Source organism: Gopherus evgoodei, chromosome 9 (assembly GCF_007399415.2).
Source record: "Gopherus evgoodei ecotype Sinaloan lineage chromosome 9, rGopEvg1_v1.p, whole genome shotgun sequence".
Lineage (NCBI taxonomy): Eukaryota > Metazoa > Chordata > Testudines > Testudinidae > Gopherus > Gopherus evgoodei.
The window spans coordinates 44,047,100-44,071,141 of record NC_044330.1 but is presented as its reverse complement, the minus strand read 5'-3'; the positions used below and the strand labels follow the sequence as shown (position 1 = coordinate 44,071,141).

Genomic DNA, 24,042 nt, shown 5'->3' with positions numbered 1-24,042 from the left:
AACTGTAAACAAAAATTTCAGGTGTTTTTAGATTCACTTTTGTATCCTTAGGTGCACAGTGACAGATTTTACCAAAAATAGGTATGAGATTTGCTTTTGTTTTCTTTTTATCGCTTGTCTCCTTTTCATACTCTTTAGAAGGAAGCAATTTCTAACATCTCTTAAAGGAGAAAATCTTAAAAACAAAACAAAACAACCTAGAAACCGATGGTAAATAGCAGAAAATCCCCGAGGCAGATGTCAGGCTCTGAAAAAGCAGCATAGAATCCTGTGGCACCTTACAGACTAACAGACGTTTTGGAGCATGAGCTTTCGTGGGTGAATACCCACTTCCTCAGATGCATGTAATGGAAATATCCAGGGGCAGGTATATATATGTGTGCTAGCAAGCAAGCTAGAGATAACGAGGTCAGTTCAATCAGGGAGGATGAGGCCCTGTTCTAGCAGTTGAGGTGTGAAAACCAAGAGAGGAGAAACTGGTTCTGTAATTGGCAAGCCATTCACAGTCTTTGTTCAATCCTGAGCTGATGGTGTCAAATTTGCAGATGAACTGAAGCTCAGCAGTTTCTCTTTGAAGTCTGGTCCTGAAGTTTTTTTGCTGCAGGATGGCCACCTTAAGGTCTGCTATAGTGTGGCCAGCGAGGCTGAAGTGCTGTCCTACAGGTTTTTGTATATTGCCATTCCTAATGTCTGATTTGTGTCCATTTATCCTTTTCCGTAGAGACTGTCCAGTTTGGCCGATGTACATAGCAGAGGGGCATTGCTGGCATATGATGGCGTATATTACATTGGTGGATGTGCAGGTGAATGAACCAGTGATGGTGTGGCTGATCTGGTTAGGTCCTGTGATGGTGTCGCTGGTGTAGATATGTGGGCAGAGTTGGCATCGAGGTTTGTTGCATGGATTGGTTCCTGAGCTAGAGTTATTATGGTGTGGTGTGCAGTTACTGGTGAGAATATGTTTCAGGTTGGCAGGTTGTCTGTGGGCAAGGATTGGCCTGCCACCCAAGGCCTGCCACCCAAGGCTATATACAAAAACCTGTAGGAGAGCACTTCAACCTCCCTGGCCACACTATAGTAGACCTTAAGGTGGCCATCCTGCAGCAAAAAAACTTCAGGACCAGACTTCAAAGAGAAACTGCTGAGCTTCAGTTCATCTGCAAATTTGACACCATCAGCTCAGGATTGAACAAAGACTGTGAATGGCTTGCCAATTACAGAACCAGTTTCTCCTCTCTTGGTTTTCACACCTCAACTGCTAGAACAGGGCCTCATCCTCCCTGATTGAACTGACCTCATTATCTCTAGCTTGCTTGCTAGCACACATATATATACCTGCCCCTGGATATTTCCATTACATGCATCTGAGGAAGTGGGTATTCACCCACGAAAGCTCATGCTCCAAAACGTCTGTTAGTCTATAAGGTGCCACAGGATTCTATGCTGCTTTCACAGATCCAGACTAACACGGCTACCCTCTGATACTTGAGGCTCTGAAAAGTTTCTTTGTAAGTTCATGGCAAAAAAACCTTTGGCTCAAGACAAGCAATTGCCTCACAAAGGCAGGACATGGGAAACACCCTGCAATAAAATAATAGATTGATGCCAACCCAACAACTCTGAAGAATGAGTTAATAACCAGCAGAGTGATGGCCAGTAAAACCTAGTGATCATGGACGGTGGGTTTAGCCCCCTTTGGGAAAGCTAGTCCCTCGGCCCTGCCCTTTCTGTGGGGGCCTCCCCCTGCTGCTCCTCCCATGGTCAGAGCAGCCCCAGACTGGCAGGAACTGCCCCAGCCACACTCCTGAGACCCCAAGGTGCCCTGCAGGAAAAGCTCTGGTCTCTTCCCAAAGAACCTGAGCTTTTAATATGCACCATGCATGATCTGAGGCAGCTGAGGAGATGGTATGTGCTTTTCAGATTTCTGGGTTCATCAGTAATCTCCCTGGAATCCTTAGCCTCCCCTGGCCTATTATACCTGCCGCCTATGTTAGTGATTGGATAGAGGATATTTAGGGCCTGATCTAAAGCCATTTGAAATCAATAGGCAGACTGCACAACTTCAGGGTGCTTTCAGATCAAGCCCTTAAAATGGCTCTAAGTGGAAATCTTTGAAAAAAGTTTTGTAGTTCTGCAGATGATCCTCATATTTGCTGTATATTTCTTCCTGCATTCTTTAATGAATAAAAGGATCTTCGCGTGAGAACCTGTTTGTTCCTCATTTGCAGGCCTCTTGCTGGCATTATAATTCTTTCCATGTTAACCCACAGTGATATCGCAAACAGAAATTTTCATTTTATTTCCTGTTAGCTACACTATAACATGTGTCATCTCCTATCCACAAGTATGTAGGGAGAGAATGAGTCCTCATTTAAGGGGAAGACTGTCATGCTGACAAACTCTGAACTAAAAGTTTGTGTTTTTTTCCAGGCCACAGCAACACTACAAACTTTGATTAAAGAAAATTACGTAGGCCTACAACTGCCAACGTTTGAGTGAGCATACTTGGCTGCTGGTGTCGGCGCTGCACATCCTCGTGTGCCTCACACCACTGTCTAGTGCACTGTCTAGTGCAAAACCTTTTGGGAATTTCTCACAATGTTGTTGTGGTGTAGACATGAGTCACCCACAGTTCTCTGGGAGCTAGGGGTCAAATTCACAGCATGCTACTTTCTCCTTCCCACAATGCCACCTATATCCCACAATTTTTGCATTTGGCAGTCACAGAACAACTGCAGCTGGTGAAGCATCACTTCTGGGCCCAAGAAACTAGCCCAAGTGGGTGGAATCACATTGTAATGCAGGTTCATGACAAGAAGTATGGCTGCAGAACTTTTGGATGCAAAAGGCCACATTCCTAGATCTGTGTGCTGAGCTTGCCCCAGCCCTCCTGAGAGGGACACTAGAATGAGAGCTGCACTGACAGTGGAGAAGCGAGTGGAGATCGCCCTATGGGAAGTTGCAATACCAGTTTGCTACTGGTCAGTAGTAAATCATTTTGGGGTTGGAAAATCCATAGTGGGGCCATTGTCATGCAAATGTGTAGGGCATTAATCATCTCCTGCTACACAGGACTGACATGCTTGGCAATATGCAGGACACAGTAGGTGGATCTGCAGAAATAGAAGCTTTGGGTGCTTGTAGGAGCTGTGCAGTACTTGCTGTATGTTTATAAATGAGTCTCTGTTTTCCCAAACCTATTAAGTTCCATGGTGTTTGCTGTATACACCTCTACCCTGATATAACGTGGTCCTCGGGAGCCAAGAAATCTCACCACCTTATAGGTGAGACCACATTATCCTGGGTTTGGTCCAGTATGGGTTTGGACCAGCTTCCCCGATGGTGATTTAAAGGGCCCGGTGCTCCAGCTGCTGCAGCTCTGGCAGTGGAGCTCGGGTGGGGATTTAAAGGGCCCAGGGCTCCCCGCAGCAGCTGGAGCCTCTGGCCCTTTAAATCACCACCAGAGCTCTGGCAGCGGGGCTCAAGCAGTGATTTAAAGGGCCCGGGGCTCCACACAAATTCAGATATAATGCAGTAAAGCAGCAGGGCTCGGGTGGTGCTTTAAAGAGCCCGGGGATCCCAGCTGCTTTTCCGCATTATATCCAAATTTGTGTTATATCGGGTCACGTTCTATTGGGATAGAGGTGCATTTACAAGTATTATGTGCTCTGAGTATTGCTAGGCATTATGCAATACGTTCTGTGAAGTAATAGAGATACATTTCTATTTTTGGAGAATAAAATTATTAAGCGGCAAAAAAGTGCAGAAAAATGATGTGCAAAAGCCACAGGCAATGCAATACAAACTTATAACATAAATAAATGGAGTGCAACTTTAAAATTGGAAAGACAGCAAACATTTCTGCCCATTTCAGTGTACTAATGTCATCCTTTCTGACTATACAGATACCAACCATGGTTCTCACAGCTCACTGGATGTGAAACTGTGGTTTTCCTTGCGGTCCTGGCATGTTAGAGGTAAGGATGTGGCCTGTGATGTCACGTGGTATGGTGGGCAGCATAGGAAGCTGCTACCTTGGCATTCTCTAAGGACTGAGTCTGGGATTTTTAGACCTGTAGATCAACCATTTCTCTTCGCTGCCTCAGACCCATTATGTCCTGGTGCATCTTCCCCTCCTTTTTCTGATGGGACTTATGGGCCTCTCTCCTGTCTGCCATGCTGGCCTTCCAGGCTCTTTGTTCATGGTCCAAAAAAGCCATGGCTTGCAGGATCACACTGAACATGTCCTCCCTAATCCCCATCTTTATTCTCCTCCTCAGAGTCAAGCATTCTGTGAGCGTGGACAGGTCAACCCTGAAGGCAACAAAAGCAGAAGCTACTGATAAAGGTAGACAGAAGTATCATGGGACTTACAGTCACAAGGGAAGGGGGAAAAAGAAGCTTCAAAACTTCCTTCCCTTATTCTCATGAAACTTTTAATAAGATACTCTTATTGACACTTCAGTTTTGGATTGTCTCTGCACAGCACTCTAGTACCTGCCAGGGTGAGTATGGCCTGCCAGAGCAGGGGGGGAGAAATTTCAGTTGCATGAAACAATATAATTTCAGCCCCTATTCCATGGGCACAAGTATAAGCCAATGCAGCTGAACACTGGCACAAGTTTGCACAGGTAGTGGTGGTTTTAGCTAAAGTCTCACTCCTGAGGGTAACAAAAGGCACAGAAAGCACAGCTGTTACTGGTGTCCTGAAGCTGCCCAAAGCTGTATGCTACTAGACTGTTCACTGCAATGGTGCCAGCTGAATTCATTGCAGAGTGGCATGGGAAAGTGTCCTACCACAGAGGAAGAAATGAGGCTGCCGTTTCTAGAAACCTTCAGGAGCGGATTGCAGAGTATCGGTCTGAAAGTTGCACCAAGATCTCTCAAGAGATTACACAAACAAACAAATTGTGCTTCATGCACCACCTAACCCAACAGGGGAATGAAAAGAGCTGCCAACTCCACCTCTTTGTTGTACTTCTACATCTACTCATACAAGTAAAACAAAAGTTGATGAAAAGTCTATGTCTGTGTCTTGTTAACTCAGGCACGATCTTTACATTTAAACATTGCATACACACACCCAAGGTCCCTTCCCTTCATTGGGTTCGTCCATGCTCAGCTGGCAGGACTGGCTAGACTGTACTGGAGACCCTGGCTTGTGGCATGACTGGATCCCACCACTGAATCTCTTCCCTCTTCCTTCTTGCTGTTCATGGCAAGGGTCTCTGTCTCAGGCTCCTCCAAAGTACTCATGGTAGTCTATGGGGTACTTGTGGGGTCTCTGCCAAATGTGGCATGCAGTTGATTGTAATAGTGGCAGGTCTGTAGCTCAGCTCCAGATCAATTATTGGCCTCCCTGGCATTGTGGTATGCCTGGCACAGTTCCTTCACTTTCACACAGCACTGCTGCTGATCCCTGTTATACCTCTTTGCCTGCATCCCCTACATAATCTTTTCAGAGATGTTCTCATTTCTACAACTGGCCCATAGCTGTGCTTGCACAGTTTTTTCATCCTGCAAGCCCAGAAGATGCAATATCCGGGGCTGGCGCTTCCATTTAGGCAGCCTAGGCAATTGCCTAGGGCGCCGGGATTATTGGTGGGTGGCATTTTGCAGGGGCGGAGGGCGGCAGGCGGCTCCGGTTGACCTGCTGCAGTCATGCCTGCGGAGGGTTCCCTGGTCCCGTGGCTCTAGTGGAGCTGCCGCAGGCATTCCTGCGGACAGTCCGCTGCACCCTCGGTTCCAGTGGACCTCCCACAGGCACGAGTGCGGCAGCTCCACCGGAGCCGTGGACCAGCGTGCGGGGTGGCGAAATGGCCGTGTGCCTAGGGTGCTGAAAACACTAGTACCGGTCCTGGCAATACCCTGTTTAGTCCAGGCAGGAGCGTATCTAGTTCCTCTCTGAGTGTGGAGCCGGGCTGGTTGGTTGGGCAATTGCACATAAAAAGGGAGAGCTGCTGGACATATTCATCAAAGCAGGCAATCAGGAAAAGACATTTCAAAAATATGCTGAAGAGTGTAGTTTCTAGTCTCTGTAACCCATGGGCAGTGGAGTTTATAACTATGACCAGGCTGGTCCCTGTCACAAGGAATAGTGCATTGTGGGACAACCTCTGGAGGACACCGGTCATGCAATATATACTCTTGCACTGTGTTGACCTCAGCTGATTGGCCATGCTGTGACAAGGTTCTTACATCGGCTGGAGACAAATTTTACAAATGCACCAATAGGCTAATGCAAGGCGACTTATGTCAGACTCACTTTGTAGTGCACACCAGACCTCCATGAGGCATTTGCTTATTTTACATTGTGAAAAATTTGGCTCACTGGTGAAAATAGCAAAATGACACCCTTCACTAGATCTGCATATTCTTGAGAAAACATGCACAGTTCTCAGGTTTTCTGTGCAGCAGATGCCATAATGGAAGGTGCCACACTACAGCTCCAGTTACTTTGCCCTACATGGTATTTGATTTACATTAGACACATCTCCTTTGAGTTCTTATACTGCCACTGTGTGACAGTAAACAGTAATGCATATACAGATGGCCACAGCTGAACTGTCTTCTCTGTCAGGTGAGAACTCATAACCAGATGATGGTTAACTTATCGCCATTATTATTATTTGTATTACCATAGTAATTAGGAGCCCCAGCCACGGACAAGAACTCCCATTCAGTTAGCCTCTGTACAAACATTGAGCAATTCAGCTTTCAGCCCCTGCGGTTAGGAGGAGATAAGGAGAAATGAGGACTCCAAGGGGAGAGAGAATATGGGAGGTCAGCCAATAGGGTAGCAGGAGAGAGAAAGAGAGAAACACCCACAGGGTAGGCCTAGAGAAGCCCTGAGAGAACAGAAGAACAAAGGGACGCTAGGAAAAGGAATTCCTACGCAGTTCCCTTCCCACTGTTCAAGGATAGGGGTGAAAAGACCCAATGCTGTCCTCTGACATGTTGCTAACAGCAAACGGGTGACTAGTTTTTTCTGGGTGTCTCCAGAACCAGGCCCTCAAAAAGCTCAAGGTCATATTTGCATACATGTGAATGCTAATTCCTACCCTCGTTGCCCCAATGGCAAATGAAGCATATTTTCACCTCTGTATCCTTGGGGCAGATGACAAATGTGCTCCCTCCCCCACACACAGCAGCCACAGGGCAGCACATTCACTGTCTGTGTGAGGCAATGCAACTCCCTCACTCATCCTCTGGGTTTCTCTTCTCTCTCCCTCTTGAGTTCCCTCATCTTATTGTTAATATCATTATTCATCATGTATTGAATGGTAGCATCCAATGACCTCTGTCAGGATCAGGGCCCTGTTGTGCTGGGAGCTGGAAAAATATGAAGAGACAGTCCCTTCTCTGGAGGGCTTCTTCCTCTATTTCTCTGTTCCCTCGCCCTTATGTCTAAATCCTTGTTAATTATATCCATCCAATATTGTCTCCTGTCCTTTCCCTTCTAGCTTGCTGCCCTCACTGTTTATGTTCCCTGGAGGTCTCTTGTCTTTGTGTCCCCTCTTTGAGAACTAGAGACTGAAGTGGGAGATGGGGATCAGTGTTGTTGATCTTGTCTCCTCCTCATATGCATCCACTGCAGGCTGTGTGGCTGGCCAGGGAAGGGAGAGGGGAAGTTCCTCTGGCCTGCCCAACCAGCAGCCAGAAAAGCCTGTAATGACAGCCAGTAGGCAAAGCACTTTCAAGAAAATCCACAAAAGAGCCAGAAACACTGCAGTAGGAAGGGCTGTGGGCAGCCAGAGTTAAGATCAGAAAGCTGAAGCCTCCAGCCAGATGCAGAAGTTAGATAGCTCTCCATTCCCCCTTCTAACCTCCCTACTGTTACCCAAGGGGAATGAAAATGAAGAAAACCCTTCAGCTCCCTCCCAACATCCTTCCAGTGCCCAGTGGACAATATGTGAAGAGAAGTTCCCAATCTCATAGGACCCTGACCTGGTACCTCTCCTCCTACAGATGCTGACACCTACCTGAACATCCACAGGGTCCTTATCCCAAAATATTTCACTCACTTTGGAAATCTCTTGGTGGGCCTGGAAGCCATTAAGTCTTTTCAGGTATTGCCAGCTCTCATGAGTCTCACAATACTTGATGTTTTTCTTAAGGCACCCAGCTCCTGGAGTCAAGGATAAACCGTAAATCTCAGCTTTCATTGAAAAACAAGTAACTTTCTACACATCATAGTTGCAGAGAAAAGCCTGAAAACATGGCTTCTAATGGTTCTAATCAAAGCAGATAAAAAGAATCCAACATGTTGTTTTTTTTTTAAATCTCATGATTTTTAAACCAATCTCCTATTTTTGGGGCCTGACCAATTGAATGTTTGAGGTTAGCAATACGATCACAGAAATTATGACAGGAAGGGACCTCAATAGGTCATCTAGTTCAGTCCCTGAACTGGGGCAGGACTAAGTATTATCAAGACCATCCCTGGCAAGCATTTGTGGAACCTAGTCTTAAAGATGTCTAATGATGGAGATTCCACAACCTCTGTAGATAATTTATTCCAGTGCTTAACCACCTTTACACTGTTAGAGGAGCTTTACCTAGGGCGAAGTGTTTAAAGTGATGCTAATGTCCTGGAAGTAGTAAGTTTTCACTCTGTGCCATTTTGTATTTCTGCTGTTTGGCTAGCACTCTTTGGATCTCACTCCCACTTCCTGGACCATCCTTGGAGCAGATCTGCTGATAGAAGGGGCAAACATACTCAGTCTTATTTTTACACTCATTCTTGTATAACCCTTCTGCCTGTCTAAGTTGGCAGGAACAAGGGCCGGGTTCAGTATCTAGGGGTTCCGTTTCAATATCACAATGCAAAACCAGCTTGAGCCCCCACCCAGTGACCTGTGACAATTACATACCACCGCCTGGACGCCTCTAAGAGGCAATACTTCCCCTTTCACAAACACAGAGTCTGAGTGTAGCAAAATCTTTTTAATAAAGGAGGGAAACAATGTGGCATTATGTTGGGGAAACACCACAAACAGGATTCATAACACAAACCATGAGCAAAAGATCCACTCCCAAGTAAGTTTGGCAGTGTCCTTTTCCCCTCAGGGTCTTAAGTCCAGCAACCCCAAAATCACCCAAAAGTCCAACAACGCAAAAGTCTCTGTCCCTGGTCACTGCAGCCCCAGAGTTCAAAAGTTTATCTGCAGTGTTTTACCTCCCATGAATCCCGGGTGGAAATGGGAGGAGGGGGGCGCAGGGGTGTTAAGGGGCACCTTACGTTGTCCAAGACCGACTGCTCTGCCTCTCCATGGGGTTCTGCTGCAGCCTTCACTGCGAGCCACTCTGCTCCACCAGCCATCCCGTGAGCTGTTCCAGCCATCCCGCAAACTGCTCTGCTCTGCCAGCCACTCCACCAGACTCCACTTCACCAGCCATCCTGTGAGCTGCTCCAGCCATCCCGTGAACTACTCTGCTATGCCAGCCTCTCAGCAATATATCTTCAGCACCCCCCGCCCCCACTCGGTGATTTCACCTCTTAGTAATTTTAGCTCTTTAGTGATTTCAGCTTGTAGTAGGGGAGCCTCAGTGCTGGTGCACCATTAGCCCAAAGTGAATTCAGCTCAGCAACCTGTAACTAGAATCCTAATGGAATCAAAATTAGCTCTGATATTCCACAGTGGAGAGAGAAGGAGATGCAATTGCTGTTTCAGGCCCTCAAAGGGGGCCCATACCATCCAGTAAAATGCCTGTCCCCAGCCTCTCTCAATTCACTGGGTTTTGGACCCCATGTCCCTTGTCTAGCAAGTGCTACTTAGTTGATAGCAAGTCCCTCTGTCATAAAACAGTTCCACTGTCATTGATTCAGGTAATCAGGGTAATACCACTTTATTCTTCCTGCACCAACAACAGAGAAACTGGGGATCCTACAGCAGCCAAAGTGACCATTTGGACTGCTGTGGGCTCATGCTAGGTGGGGTGGGTGTGCCTATGCAAATAAGACCAGCCCCTGGAGTTCTTTTCCACAACTTGCCACAATTCACCACCAGATGTTAGGGCAGAGCTAATCCTGACTCTGCTTACACTTGCTTATTCTATTCTTGCACGTTATCACCACACTATAATGACTATTCCTCCTGCTGTCTCCATCAGATGATTAAACAACACACTAAACTACAAGCTAGGATGCTAGGAAATCTGCTATAGCCCTGCACTTTGTTGCAATGGTCCTGTACATTATGGTATTACTGTTAGTGAGTCACTCTTAAGAAAAATTGTGATGTATAGGGAAAAGTAAGAAAGCGTATGTGCATATGTCTGGCCACAGGAGGGCAGTGTTACCTACACTTGACAGGGGTAGTGCACTAGTGTAGCTGTGTGAAAAATGCATCTTTACAATAAGAACCCCTATACCTAGGAAGAGTGGCTGTGTGAAAGGATTTAACAAACATATTACCACAGGGCACGGGCAAGTGGTATTCATGGGGTTCCAATAACTGGCTGAAACTTCTGTCTTTAAGGAAATTACTCCAAGCCATTGGTAATCAGAAGAGACTTTCCTTTTATATGGAAATAGCCTCTTAGAGAGACAGCAGAAAAAGTCAGCACCTCTTTACGGTGAATTTCTGCTCAGAATGAACACTTATTTTCCATGTGAACACTTATTTCAGACATCCAGGAGCTCCAGAGACACCCAATGTGACTGAGAATTTATTCTAAAAACACCATCACGGGCCTCCTGAGAATGGCAGCAGAGTCCTGCTCTGAGCCTCTTCGGTTAGTGCTTGGACAACTCAGTGGTTCTCAATCTGTGGCCCATGGGCCTTGCAGCCAAATCAGCACAGAGCTGTGGCCCATGTAACATCCCCAGGGCCATACTGGTAGAATTGGATGCCTCCTACATAAGTTAACACACTGTGGTCCGCATATGCAGCCCACAATGGTAAATAGGTTGAGAACAATTGGCTTGGAGCAAGTCAGTCAGGTATTACCAGAAGGGGTTTCATGATGTCATTAAGACAGAGTTCTGCTCTGATCTCCTACCTCTAAAGTCTCCACAGCTCCAAAATGATACAGGTCAACAGACAACTCTTGCAACAAAGTCTTATTTAGATCATTGTTAAACATTTATCTGCTTATCTTTCACAGGTAACAAGTGAGACCAAACTAGATTTTCAAGGTCATGTCTAAGCCCTGAAGCAACAGAAGGGACACAGAGGCTGGCATCAGGGACTCAGGACCATGGGAGCGGTCAGAAATAATAATGAAGAGGCCCAATTAGCTCTCTCCTCTAAATGTATCCCTATTTTTGGGAATACTCTTTAATTAACTGTAATATTTTCATTGCCATTGTAGCAGAAGCTGCCTTTCTAGTCATTTTTTTAATATAAATTAGAATATCATCAAATTTAGAGATGGGGAACACATTAACCCCTTGCTCGTGCCACTACAGGATTGTTCAGTACAGTATATTCTCTAGTTCCTTGTTCAGTCTAGTTGCCTCTTAAGCAATGAGATTTCACCACTTCCTTTAGAAAAGTCAGTTAAAAAATAATTTTCTGAAAAGCAGCCTAATTTATCTGTTCCTTAAATTCATCACATCAAACCTAATTATAACCCCCTGGAACAACCCTAAACTATTCCTATGTACATTTTAAATACCTTGTAGTTAGGGATGTTGTTAGGTTGGGTTCACTTTCAGATATTTTGTAACTACAAGAATCCATGTTGGTTTATTTCTCCTGAAGTTCTAAACAACTTCCAGTCAGAATGGTTTTTTTTCTCTTTTCCTAAGGGGCTTCCCACCTTTTCTAAGGGGTTTCCTGGGCAAGTATATAAAAGGCTGCCCCAGACAGAGCCTCAGGGCTGTCCATCTGAGTGGCAGTCAGGAATGGTCACGGGTCTTACCTGCAGGCATCTATCCATCCTGGTGGTAGAAGGGTTAGGGATTTTCTCTAACAGTTTCCTCACCTGTGAAAAAAAAGAGAGAAAGAAGAAACAACATCTCCTGAGTGTCCCATCTGTTCTGCTTTCCTGTGATCCCAAAGGAACATCAAGGGACTCCTTGGAGCGCCTCTCCAAAGGCTTGCCATTAGCCAGAGGATTGAGGACCCAAGCACCTGCTGTCACTTTGATCTACGAAGATTTTTTTAAATTTGTTTATTAGGTTGATTTTGAGGGGGTAATCACTGTATCGCGCCATTTTGCTGTTTATTCCCCCTTTTATCTGCCCCACTCTTTGTTAGGAGCCCTTCAATACACTTTATTTGATTTTACCTTTATTAATTGACTCTTCATTATTTAGGGTGGGACGGGTCCTCTTTGCAGGGGAAGGGATCCTACCAGATGACAGATGCTGGACAGGGAGGCCGAACCTAGGGAGACAAAAAGCATAAGGGTCTCTTGTCTTTATACACACACACACACACATACTCTTCTCCTTTTGCCTTTCCGTCCTTTTTCCCTTCTAACAATGTCATTTGGCAAAGATACTTTTCATTAGCGGTATATGGGTCAAACAGTAAGTATTCATAGTCAGGATATAGTTTTCAACTCCAGGTATGTGAAATATTTGGGGATTCAAGATTCAGATCAGGATAACGACGTAAATAATTCTTCCCAATAGGTCAATGAAAACCTGTGGGGAAAACCACAGAAAACACAAAGATCAACACCCCACCACCACCCCTTCCAACCATGTATAGATCCCTGGGTACGGAGAAAGAGTATTGCTCATTCCTTAGGTGGGGAAGTGGGAAGCAGCACATCATTATTTTTATTGTGGGTCCAAGGACAAATAAATTCAACTTCAGAGGGGAAAGCTACACTACATGACTGGGGCTTAACCTTGTGCAGATGCCACAACTCAACTATGCTAAAAATCCTCTGAGTCACACTAACTGGGGTGGAAAGGGCCAGCATTAGTGTCAACCAAAAGATTGACATACAGCTTTGACCACAAGTGCAACCCTTCAGCCCAATCTGTAATTGGGTCCAGTGAAATAGCTGAGCAGAATTCAACAAGTTATGTCTCAGGACCATCCATAGAAACATTTGAGTGTCCATCCAATCCTCTCCTCTTTCTGCTCAGAAGGGGGGATAAAAACTTACTTCTGCCTAGCAGTCCCCATTGTAAGTACTCATTATTTCAACTGGGGCATCAAGGCCATCACCACAAACAGCACATAGATCAGTATCATTTCTAACAGGAGTCCAAAGGGGAAAAGATGGGTTTGCAGGCAGAGCTTGGGAGAATACCACTAACTCTGTATATTCATGCCACTAAAATGAAATGCTTCTCACAGTACCTTGTATAGATCTTCAAAATATGGCTGGCCCTTTTATTTCTTGGGAGTTTTGATCAGCAGGGCAATAGTTAACAATACTGACATATAAAATATCATAATTGTGCTTCAGAACCATTGAGATGAATTGGAACAGTTCAGACCTCTCAATGTGCAAAATGTACATTTAGTGTGGGGTTTGCTTTGAGCAGGGGATTGGACTAAATGACCTCCTGAGGTCCTTTCCAATTCTGACATTCTATGACTCTAACAGGATTTCACTAGTTTTGCATTGATGTGGCATGTCAGATGGTGATGTGTGTCTCATGTAGAGTGGATAATATTAGATCAGACGATGGGTATTGTCTTGCAGTTCACCACTACATAATCTCTTCAACTGAATGGGTCCTGTATACTTCCAAAGAAGAATAAATTTTCAATTTCATAAACTGAAACATCACGGACTGCTCAATTTTCACATGTGTATGAGGACAGCAATTTCACAGGTTAATTATTTGCCACACAATACATGTTCGTTCTTCAAACTGCCTGAAGGACCTACATCCTTCACCCTGAAAACAGATGGCAAAATTGGGGGAAACAAACATGCCAATACATGGAGAAATGCTACAATGATATCATTATACATCAGACTTCTGACATAATTAAGGCCTTTTTCATATGCAAATTCTTTAGAATTGAATAGCACTTCTATATGATGGTAATTGGGTGCTTTATAAATGTCTAGACAATCAAAAGAGATATTGCAGTGGAACCTGTGACAATGAAAACCACGTACTAGATTTAATGAAATCTAAATAAGTATTGAACTGGACAGGATTTATAGAATACACCAGTAAAAGGACTTCAATGAAACACTATGAGTTCACATTTTAACAGAGACACCGCTGAAGTTTCTTTGTCTTAAAATTAACCTTGTTGAACACTTATCTAATTTTGAAGCTCTACATAAAGGCTTCCAAACCAAGCTGGAGTTTTTAAGCTGATACCAGTTGCAGTGCAAAAAACTTAAACCGAAGCTTTAAACTCACTTTGCATTGCACTGCAGGGGGAAGTGACAATCTCCAGTTCTTATTGCAACATGTAGTCTGATGGATCTATTAATCAAAGGGTAAAACAAATTGGATTTTAGCTGTGACCATACTAACCCTTAGTTTTAGTGTTTAAATTGGCCTGTTGAATGCTTTGAAAGCAATCATGGTAGATTTGCTTCCTATCCTTTTCCATGTTCCTGCTGTTAGTTCAGATAAAGCAGTTTCCATCTGGCAGAGACACAAATTAAAAAGTAGAATTGAGTTAGAGTCTAAAAGTAGCCAGGGGCTATTCACCACAATAGGGAACCAAGCCTGAATGTTCTAAGAAATCACTAAATGAAAATACATTTTAAGTATATTCAGGAAACACCAAATTAAAGGTATGTCGCATCAGCACATCCATATTTAAATGGACAAGGGAAAACTATTTACCCATGTAACTGTTTCTTTGAGGACAATATCCTCACGGGACTCCCACTCTCAGGTCCCAAGCCTTGTCAGGAAAACCTAAAGTGAGATGGCAGCACCATGCCCACTCCACATACACATACCCATTCCAGTGGTGAGTGGAACGGCTCAACTGCCTCCACCAGTCAGTTCCCTTATTGAGTTAAAGATTGAAGTGCTGATCAAGACCAACCTGTGTTGTTGGCTGTAGAGGTTGTAAGCATAGCAGCATGTCCCCAGTCAGGATAAACACAAGGCAATACATGATATCTGTGACAATAACACTCCCTCACAGGGCAGAGCCCCCAAATGAAAGGGAAGGGAGTCATTTTCCTTATTTTAGAGATACCATTACCCCAGGATTCTCACTCTTGAAGAGTAAGGTCTGTGAGATTTCCCACAGGAACAAAGTAAACACAAGCACAACCCTGGGCGGTATGAGGAAGGCGGAAGTCATCATAAAATACTTTGTTTTGTTGGTTGGCTAGTTTCTGTTCATCTGCTTCAGAAAGACAGAGGCCAAAGGACAATTCTTTGCTAGAGGTTGAATCCAAGAAACAGAGTTTGGTCAATTTTGGAGCACAGAATTCTTGGCAGCCTGCAACTGAAATGTCTCTGAGGAAGGATGCTCTTCCTTGGATAGGAAGAGACTCAAGATGACCCACGGAGTTTAAAGTTAACCAACTCACAGCACTGAGTAATGAACAGAGTCAGTCATCCAGATGTGCTCATCTCAGTGACAGCACTGCTCTGGGAACTGGTGCCAAAATCAAAAAAAACAAACAAACAAAAAACAGAGTGAACTTTCTAAGGGCTTTAGTCCAGCCCAAGGACCCTTAAAGTTGAGTGTAGGTTTGGAGGACTGTACCACCTCCCCTCCGTATGCCCTCCAATACCTACATATTCCCATGATGAGGAGTACAGTCCAACTGACAATGCCACCAACTGTCAGTTCCCTTAGCGGGTGAAAGGTTAAAGTGATGATCCAAGCCAATTTGTGGTGTTAGCCGTGGAGATTGGAAGCATGGCAGCAAGTGTCTGCAGTTGTATATTTGTCCTCAGCGAGGCAGGTGTCAGGATAACATTGGCAGGTCGACAGGGTTGCCTTGGGATACAAATCCCAGCTGAGTCCAGAGCTTCAACCTATCCATGTCAAGCTGGATATAGGCTTCACTAGGGCCTGGCTCACTCTGCCAGATGGCATCACTGCCCCCAAGAAAAGGCCCCCCCCCACCAATGCTAGACACTCAGGCTCAAAGGAAGAGTGGTCCAAAGAAGCTTTCCTTAGCTCTACAAGGACCATACATTAATACCCCACAATACAGGTTGGGGGCTTAAAGAGGTGGGGGTCCAAAAGCATCAAGCCTGCGTGAGACTGCACAGGGTGATGCAGACACACTTCTCCAGCCAGTTCCTGCTAAGGTGAAGTTGCTGCCAAGTGTAGCTGGCTGAGGGTAGCCTGGATGACAGCCCCAGAGGAGAAAGGGGGCTTTGCATGGGAACTGACAAGCAACCAGCAGTCTGCTAGAAATGCTGCAGAAACCCTGAGGAAGGAGTAGCGAGAAATGGGAATGGCTGTGGCTGCTCCCAGGGGCAGCCAGAGGGAGCTCCTACCCATCAGTAATGGAATGGGAACTGACCGTTGGAGGCAGTTGGGCCGTACCACTTCCATGGCAGTATTAGAATGTTCCAACAGCTGGGGGCAGGGGGCAGCCACAACCCTCACTCCTCTCCCAAAAACTGGAGATGCCACCCTTCAAGTAACAGTCCAAACCCTCAGTGAGATCTATTATTCATTCCCTTGGGGGTGACAATGGAGCCTCCAAGCAACTATTTGACCATTCCAGCTGCTCAACAGATCAGTCTAGGACCTCATTTCCCATTCCAGACACAGAAGCTACTCTGGCCACAACTGACTTCTCACTTTGGGAAAGCTTCTGGAATGTACATTGATAGCGTCCCTGTGTAACCCCAATCAAAATCCTTGTGTATTACCATTCATCTGCTCACATTCCCAGATAAGCAGCTATTCTAAACCGGAGTTAAGGTTGAACATGTGCAAGTAACACATTATAGTGATGCTAGTGATCCCCAAACTTAGGAGTAAGGTAACATTTAAAACAAAACAAAACATGTTATGGTAGGGAAATGCTCAGTTAAGGCACCCAAACTGTAACACTACATTTGCTTGGTAAATCTCTTTTACTTGCTCGCTTCCCAATTTTCTGTCCTGCATCTTTCCCTCCCCTCTGTCACAGTAGAGCCTTCATCATCCCCAGCTCTCGTAATCCATGGACCCCAGTCCAGTGTATACCATTTTCCCAAATTCCCCTTATCCCATCTGCCCCATTCTTTTCACTTCATGCCCTTCAATGCCCCATGGTCCATCATCTGTCCTGCTCTCTACCTATATTTTCTTTCCCCTCTATCTTCAATAATCTCTTACCTTCTGCCCTTACCACTTATTACTCTCTTGCCTTCTCCTCCCCTCTCCCCATCAAACCTACCCCCAACCCTACCAGGCCATACAGGATCCCCAGGTCCAATCCATCCACCTCTTGTCTTTCATCCATTTTCTGTCCTTTCAACCTCAGTAGTCTTCTGCCCCAACTAATTTTGTCCTCAAATCCATTGTTTTCTCCACAAGCCTCTCCATTCACTTCCACCCGCCATATGAACACAATCTAGCTTCTGTCTTCAACTCTCCAATGCATCTTCTTTCCCTGCAGTCTTCCCAGTCCCAGCTCTATGCCCATCATTCAGTTCCCTCCTCCCACCCATCTGAATAATTGTCAGGCTCCCCAGATCCTCCAATCAAGTTCTGCCTGAGACAGCCCCCTACTCTGTCCTCGCCCTCAGCCTACAATCCGCCCTCTAGATTTGGCCCATTCTTTGCCCGTCCCCCAGCTCTACCATTCAACAGATGCTCTACTCCAGGTGTTCTCTAACTGGGGGTCAAGATGCCTCAGGGAGTCATGAGGTTATTACATGGGGGGGGTCACAAGCCTCCACCCCAAACCCTGCTTCACCTCCAGCATTTATAGTAGTGTTAAATATTTTTTTAAAGTGTTTTTAATTTATAAGGGTGGTCATACCTAGAGACTTGCTGTGTGAAAGGGGTCACCAGTACAAAAGTTTGAGAACCACTGCTCTACTCCATCTCAAACCACTGCCTCCAGTCAGCACCCCTCAGCACTTCTCTGGCCTTCAGCATATCCTCCACCCTGCCAGGCCCATCAATCCATAGTCTGGTCCCCACTCAACCCAAATGCTCACTCAATCCATCCTTTGTGACTCCCTGCCCCCACACTGTATATGTCTTCTCAGTCTCCTGGAAACTGATTCTTTCCCTCCTGGCAGCCTCCTCATCAAATTGATTTTTCCTTCCGAGGCTCCGCAGGACTTCCTGCAATTGGATTTCCCCTACGTTTCCATTCACCACTTGGTGGAAGGAGGGGGTTCCCCATAAATACATTTGATGGTTTAATGAGATGACAGCAATCCTGTGCTGGACCCTACGTGTCTTAGGCTCAAGCAATGGAGCACTTCTTCCCCTACCCTGTATGGAAAGGGGCACAGACCATCTCCACAAAGTTATGAGCCTGGTAAAATCTCTGCTCCCAGACCACAGAGGGACAACTCATTGCTGTTTAAAAATCTATGGATATTCATCTGATCATTACCTTTGGCCATGTTTGCACCTCCCTTCCGTGTTTGTTTTCTGGTCCACTTCGCAGGCACGAATGTTTGGATGAGAGTGAATATTGACGCTCACCCTGTGCAACTACGTAACTCATCTGACCAATCGCAACTAAGCAACACAATTCAAATTTGCAACATTCCTAACTTGTACAGAGAACTACATTCAAAAATGCATTTGTGGAATAAATTCAGACATTGGGATTTGCTTGCTGATATTCTTTGAGCGAAATGGTTGCTTTGTGAATTATATACTCTCTCATATTCTTGACAGACTCATTAAAAGTCCATTGTAACAGGATTTTCCAAAATTTCTTTCTTTATCCTTCAAATGTCATTCTGCCAGCCATAAGATTTAAGAAAGTAAAGGCCACAATAGAGAGACTTCCAGATGCTATGAAAACAATTAGAACATACTGATTTCTTATTTTGGTCAATATTGAGATTTATTGTCCCAAGATATAAATATTGACCTCCACTTCTTCTCAGTAAACAGTCACCTTAGGACAATAAATTGATATTTGTCATAAAATCTCTCATTACAGCACACATCCCAGACTTCAACTTCCACTAATAGTTCTCTTTTTCAGAACTGCAGGAATTTCCTGTCGTCTGACCGCAAAGGAATGCAGTAGAAAGCTTCATCCAGAGGAAAGCCAGAAAGTCAACTTTGTAAAAGTATAACATTTTAGCCTTAGTTTTGGAGACTGCAGTTGTTACAAGATACATCTTTTCTACTGAACTCTCATAGTTATAGTGAATAACCTGGTGAGGAGCAGAGTAAAAGAATCTAAATGGAAGAGAATAAAAAAAATCAACTACAGTACTTCAAAAATTGATCAGAATTTGGATTTAGAAAGAGGAACAATATAGTGAAGTACAATTCTGGACACCTCATTCAGGAGATAAATTGGATAGAGTTCAGAGAAGAGCAATAAGAATGATTAGAGAGCCAGAGCAGCAGTGTCCAAATATGAGGACAAATATTACAGAAAAGTTAGTTGGCCACAATCAACACTTGAGGCAGATCCTCTGCTCTCTTGTTGTCCCAGTGCACTACACAAGCAGGAAGAAGGGAGCAGAAAATACCTCCAAGTCCCATTGTTGAGGATTCCCTTGGTAAAGTCCCCAGCAGGTGTACACAGAGCCAGCACAACCAAGTTCCATGCCACTCACCTTGCAGCTCCAGGAGCTGGAGATGGGAAAGTGAGCTAGAGTAATTTTCTATTCTAGCTATCCCCAGCTGGCACAAGTTAGAGTAGCCCCTAAGACTGGGGCATACTATCAGGGAGACATAATTGGTTGCTACTTCACGACACTCAGCTTCTCTTCTTTTCCTGCTCTTCTGGGCTACCCTTTTTCATCCTTTGTCAGGTGCTCCGTAAATGTCAGACAGAGCCAACTGAGCTCCTACCTTCGCTCTTACCCCACTGGTAACTGTATTTCTCAGTAACCCCTCCAAACTAAGGAGGGTGGCACATTGGTATAGCAGCTTCCCACTGCTGCTATCTGTGCTTGATCTGTTCTGGGACAAAATACACCTCTACTCGATACAACGTGGTCCTCAGGAGCCAAAAAATCTTACCGCCTTATAGGTGAGATGGTGTTATATTGGGTTTGGTCCAGTACGCCATGCCAGACTAGACCAGCTTCCCCTCGTGGATTTAAAGGGCCCGGTGCTTCAGCCACTGCAGGGAGCCCTGGGCCCTTTAAATCACTGTCAGAGCTCTGGCACCGGCGCTTGGGCAGTGATTTAAAGGGCCCAGGGCTCCACATGAATTCAGATATAATGTGGTAAAGCAGCGGGGCTCGGGTGGCGCTTTAAAAGGGCCCGGGGCTCCCTGCTGCTTTATCGTGTTATATCCCAATTTGTGTACTATCGGGTCGCATTCTATTGAGGTAGAGGTGCAGGTGGTTTCAGTTTCCATAGCTAACAATCTTGTACCTCTCAAACAACCGCGTCACAGAACAACCCAACCCTGTAAATAAAAAAACAACTAAGAAATCAGAGGTAAAAGATTTTATTAACAGGTCAGATTTCTCTAACAGACAAAATATACAAAGCATTTTAAGTTTTGTTACTAGACAACTGCTGTTTTGATCCTATGAACTGTGATTACTTTAGTTCACGCTAAAGAACTAAGGCCTTGTTCTTAAGTTCACGGACTGCACATAGTTAGCATATTTAATGACCAGTTAAAACATGCAGAAACAGAAGGAAGAGGGAAAAAAGTTTATATTTCCACCTGAGTGCAGGTTGGCTGAGATTCCTAAAAGCAAAAATAAATGCAGGGCTTAAATTTACCAGTTTGCTGTATTTGCATCAAGCAAACTGATATCTGCTCGTTTCCCTCCCCCACTCCCAATATACATTAGTGATCCACTTTGCAAAGTAGTGTTAGGACAAAAGAGATTAAATTTTCAAAAAAAAAAAAATTCTATTATACATAAAGCACATACCCTACTGGTGTTGGGGGAAACATAACTTACTAAGCTGTGTGAGTTGTACAGGACTTTTCATTTTCCATAAACTTAAACATTAGAGTAAGTCTAAAAAGTCTGCATTCTGATAGGTTAAAATTTAACAATTCCTTTCATAGGTTTATATAAAAAATAACCCTCAATATCTCAGGACAAATTACTGTTGTGCTGCATGCTTGCTGAAAACTTCTGCTTTTGGTTTCATATAATTAAGTCACAGCATTACTACTTTAAAGTTGTCTATCACAAAACATCTCTTTTTCTGGTTCGGCTGAGTTAATGATTGTACTTGCTTTTACTTTATCTTTCCTCTTTCTAAAACATCAAGCTCATTTCAACAGATGGGGAACAAGTCCAGATTTGCTGGAAACAAGTTAAAAAGACGGTACCAATTTGAAATTCACTCCATTCACACAAGCAAAAACAAAAACCTGTCTGCGTTTCAAGGGCCTACTTAATTATATTCATGGAGCAGAGGGAAAAATACATAATCAGTTTACAATTTTTTTCTTTTTGCTGATCAATAGACATGCAGTTCAGTTCCTACTATTTCTATGCATATATTGATCAACCAAACCTTGTTCTTGTTTCAATGTCTATGCAAGGATTCCATCACATTTGTAGTTCAACATTTTAAATATAGGTGTTGAGTGGTCTCTTAACATGCCAGTTAATTCTGCAAGACTGTACATGGCTAGACAATACTTATTGGCATAAAAATAGCCCACATAAGTGCTTGTGATGCTACAAAAGGAGGACTGTTTCACACTACACAAGAGAACTCTCTCAAAAAACACAGACTGTTCACGCTGATGCTGCTACTTCTACAAGCTCTGAAGCTGGGGTCACTGCTTGTGCTTGTAAAGGGCCAGGGAGCATTAAAGATCCTGGCAGGTTAAAGTAAGGAAAATGAATGTAAATAAACCACCACTGAAAAAACTGCTTAACTAGTACGTTAAGATCTTCAAAGTCCCCAAACAAGCAGACCCCCTTAACATGCCACTTGCATAGAAGTGGAGGCAGAGAACTCTGCCAATTTTCAATGAAGGGCTGTTCCTTGCTCCTAGCATACAACCAATTAGCTGGTCTGCCTCCACGTCCCATGAAGAAGAGGAGTACCCCATAGCTCAGACTGTCAGACAGAGAAGGGACATGTGAAATGGGATAGGACCACAGGCCTGATAGTGTGAGACTAGTGGAGACCTTCAGACAGAAAATTGACCTGGAATCTTTTTTTTTTTTTAAAATATGGATTGTAGTAGTTAGAACTGTATGGGGCACATTCTTAGCCAGTGTAAAAAGTTTCACAGTTCCATTGACTTCAAGGACCAGTTAAAAAGACTGCAATGGAGTGATGGCAATTTACACCAGCTGAGGCTCTGCCCCTTTATTTACTTCAGGAAAATATATGGAAAGTGAAGGCCTGTCTGTTCAGTATAAAAAGATAAATGTCTGTGCTCAATATGTCAGGCTAACTGCTGAAGAAAGTGTCCTCCTGGTGAAAATATCACAACGTGCTATCAGAAGTCACCTGAAGTTGGGCCCATTATTTTGCTGGGATATATACTTGTGTACCATTCACTTCTTTGTGGTCATGAAGCAATGACACTTGAATCAGTCGCCATTCAATTTAGTCACTCTTTTTGGCCTTTGGCTCCTTCAAGAATTCACCCTCCTCCTCCCCACTCTACCCCCACCTGCAGATCAGTTGAGGTGCACAGAATGGTCAAAGGGTACAGAATCAGATAGTCCTTGCTCAGAAAAGTACACTGTGAGATAATTTCAGAGCAATATGCACAAGAAGTGTGTAAAGACTCCATCTGGTGTTTGTGAAATAGGCTCTTAGCAGGCACGCTCACTGGATGACTTAGAACAAGAATTTACACTAAGGGTAATTAATTAGTTTGGCAGAAATTCTCTATGTGCAGAACTTCCCTAGATGCAGCATTTGCAAACCTCAGACCTGTATTCTCACTGCATCTAACAGCATTCTGCTAGTTACTACATCCAAATGGTAACCCACCTTTAATGGCATTATTTTACTTTGGCTTTTCTGTGCCAACATGTCTGCATGAAACCACCTACTGATTCCAGCAGAATGAAACATTTCTACACTGCAGGCTATTTCTTACCCTCCATTTCCATCCCCACACTTCCTGGAGCACGCATCTTCCATGACGGGATTCCTGTCCTGCTGTGTTCACAAATGGCTGAGTCTATTCTGAGTTGCATTTTGGTTTACTGTGTAAATTTAAGCCCAACAAAGAGTCCCAGATAAGTAGTACATACTGTACAGAGACAAGAGTCCAATGTATAATCACAAGGGATCTGAGAAGTTAGTGCTGCCCAAGCAGGGAAGAGAGTGAAAAAGTAAGACAGATTATCACTTCTAAGGACAGGATCCATTTGTGCAAGCAAAGCAGAGGAGAGTTATATCTGAAGAGCTGCTTCATGACTTTTTGCAGATAACAGTTTCAACCACAAAAGTGTTTTCAAAGTGGTGAATGTGATTACAGTTTCCAGCCTCACGTCGATTAATACCTAAAAGAGACCAAAAACAAAAGCCAAGTTAGGATGGTTGCATTATGTAGGTGTGTCTGGGATGGGGCAGAAAAAAAAATCATATGAGATGCTAACGACTCTAGCATGCTGAAATATAACAACTGTATAGCAACAAGGAAAGCCCTGCAAATTCACTGCCCCTGGAAAACAGATTGGTAATAACTAGCCCACAATCCTGCAATAAGAACCAAGTGAGTGGAATCGCTTCTCAGCTCCTTAGAGCTCTGGTCAAGTGTAGTATCTGTTTTTATTAGTTTAATCCCTGCACTGGAGTGAAGTCCTTACTACCCAGTTCATTCACTAGACTAGCCGGGGAAAGTGATAGGGAGTAGTGTGGAAAAGTTGATTTCAGTGTACAGCTTCTTAATATTAGCTCAAAAATCAAGAGATAGTATGACTCAAAAGAGACAGGATGACAGCATCCAATGAAGCTAATGGGTGCTTAAATAACTGCCACCCCAGTTTAAGTTTCCATTTATTCAACTGTTCTGGAGTAAATTTGAGTCTCCTCAGAAAACAAATATTGCACACTCCAGCATTCCTAATACCTTAAC

The 24,042-nt window shown here is 44.2% G+C and overlaps 1 protein-coding gene across 3 annotated transcripts in view; it reads right to left on the bottom strand.

The window, feature by feature from the left end:
• Positions 1-20,450: 20,450 nt before the first annotated feature.
• The window catches only part of ITM2C (integral membrane protein 2C), a 57,556-nt gene continuing 53,964 nt past the window's right edge, over positions 20,451-24,042 (bottom strand). For all 3 annotated transcript variants that reach the window (XM_030576023.1, XM_030576022.1, XM_030576021.1), the window contains one exon: positions 20,451-23,467. In XM_030576023.1, the coding sequence (XP_030431883.1) occupies positions 23,357-23,467 (111 nt within the window). In that variant the 3' untranslated portion in view covers positions 20,451-23,356. The remainder of the gene's footprint in view (positions 23,468-24,042) is intronic.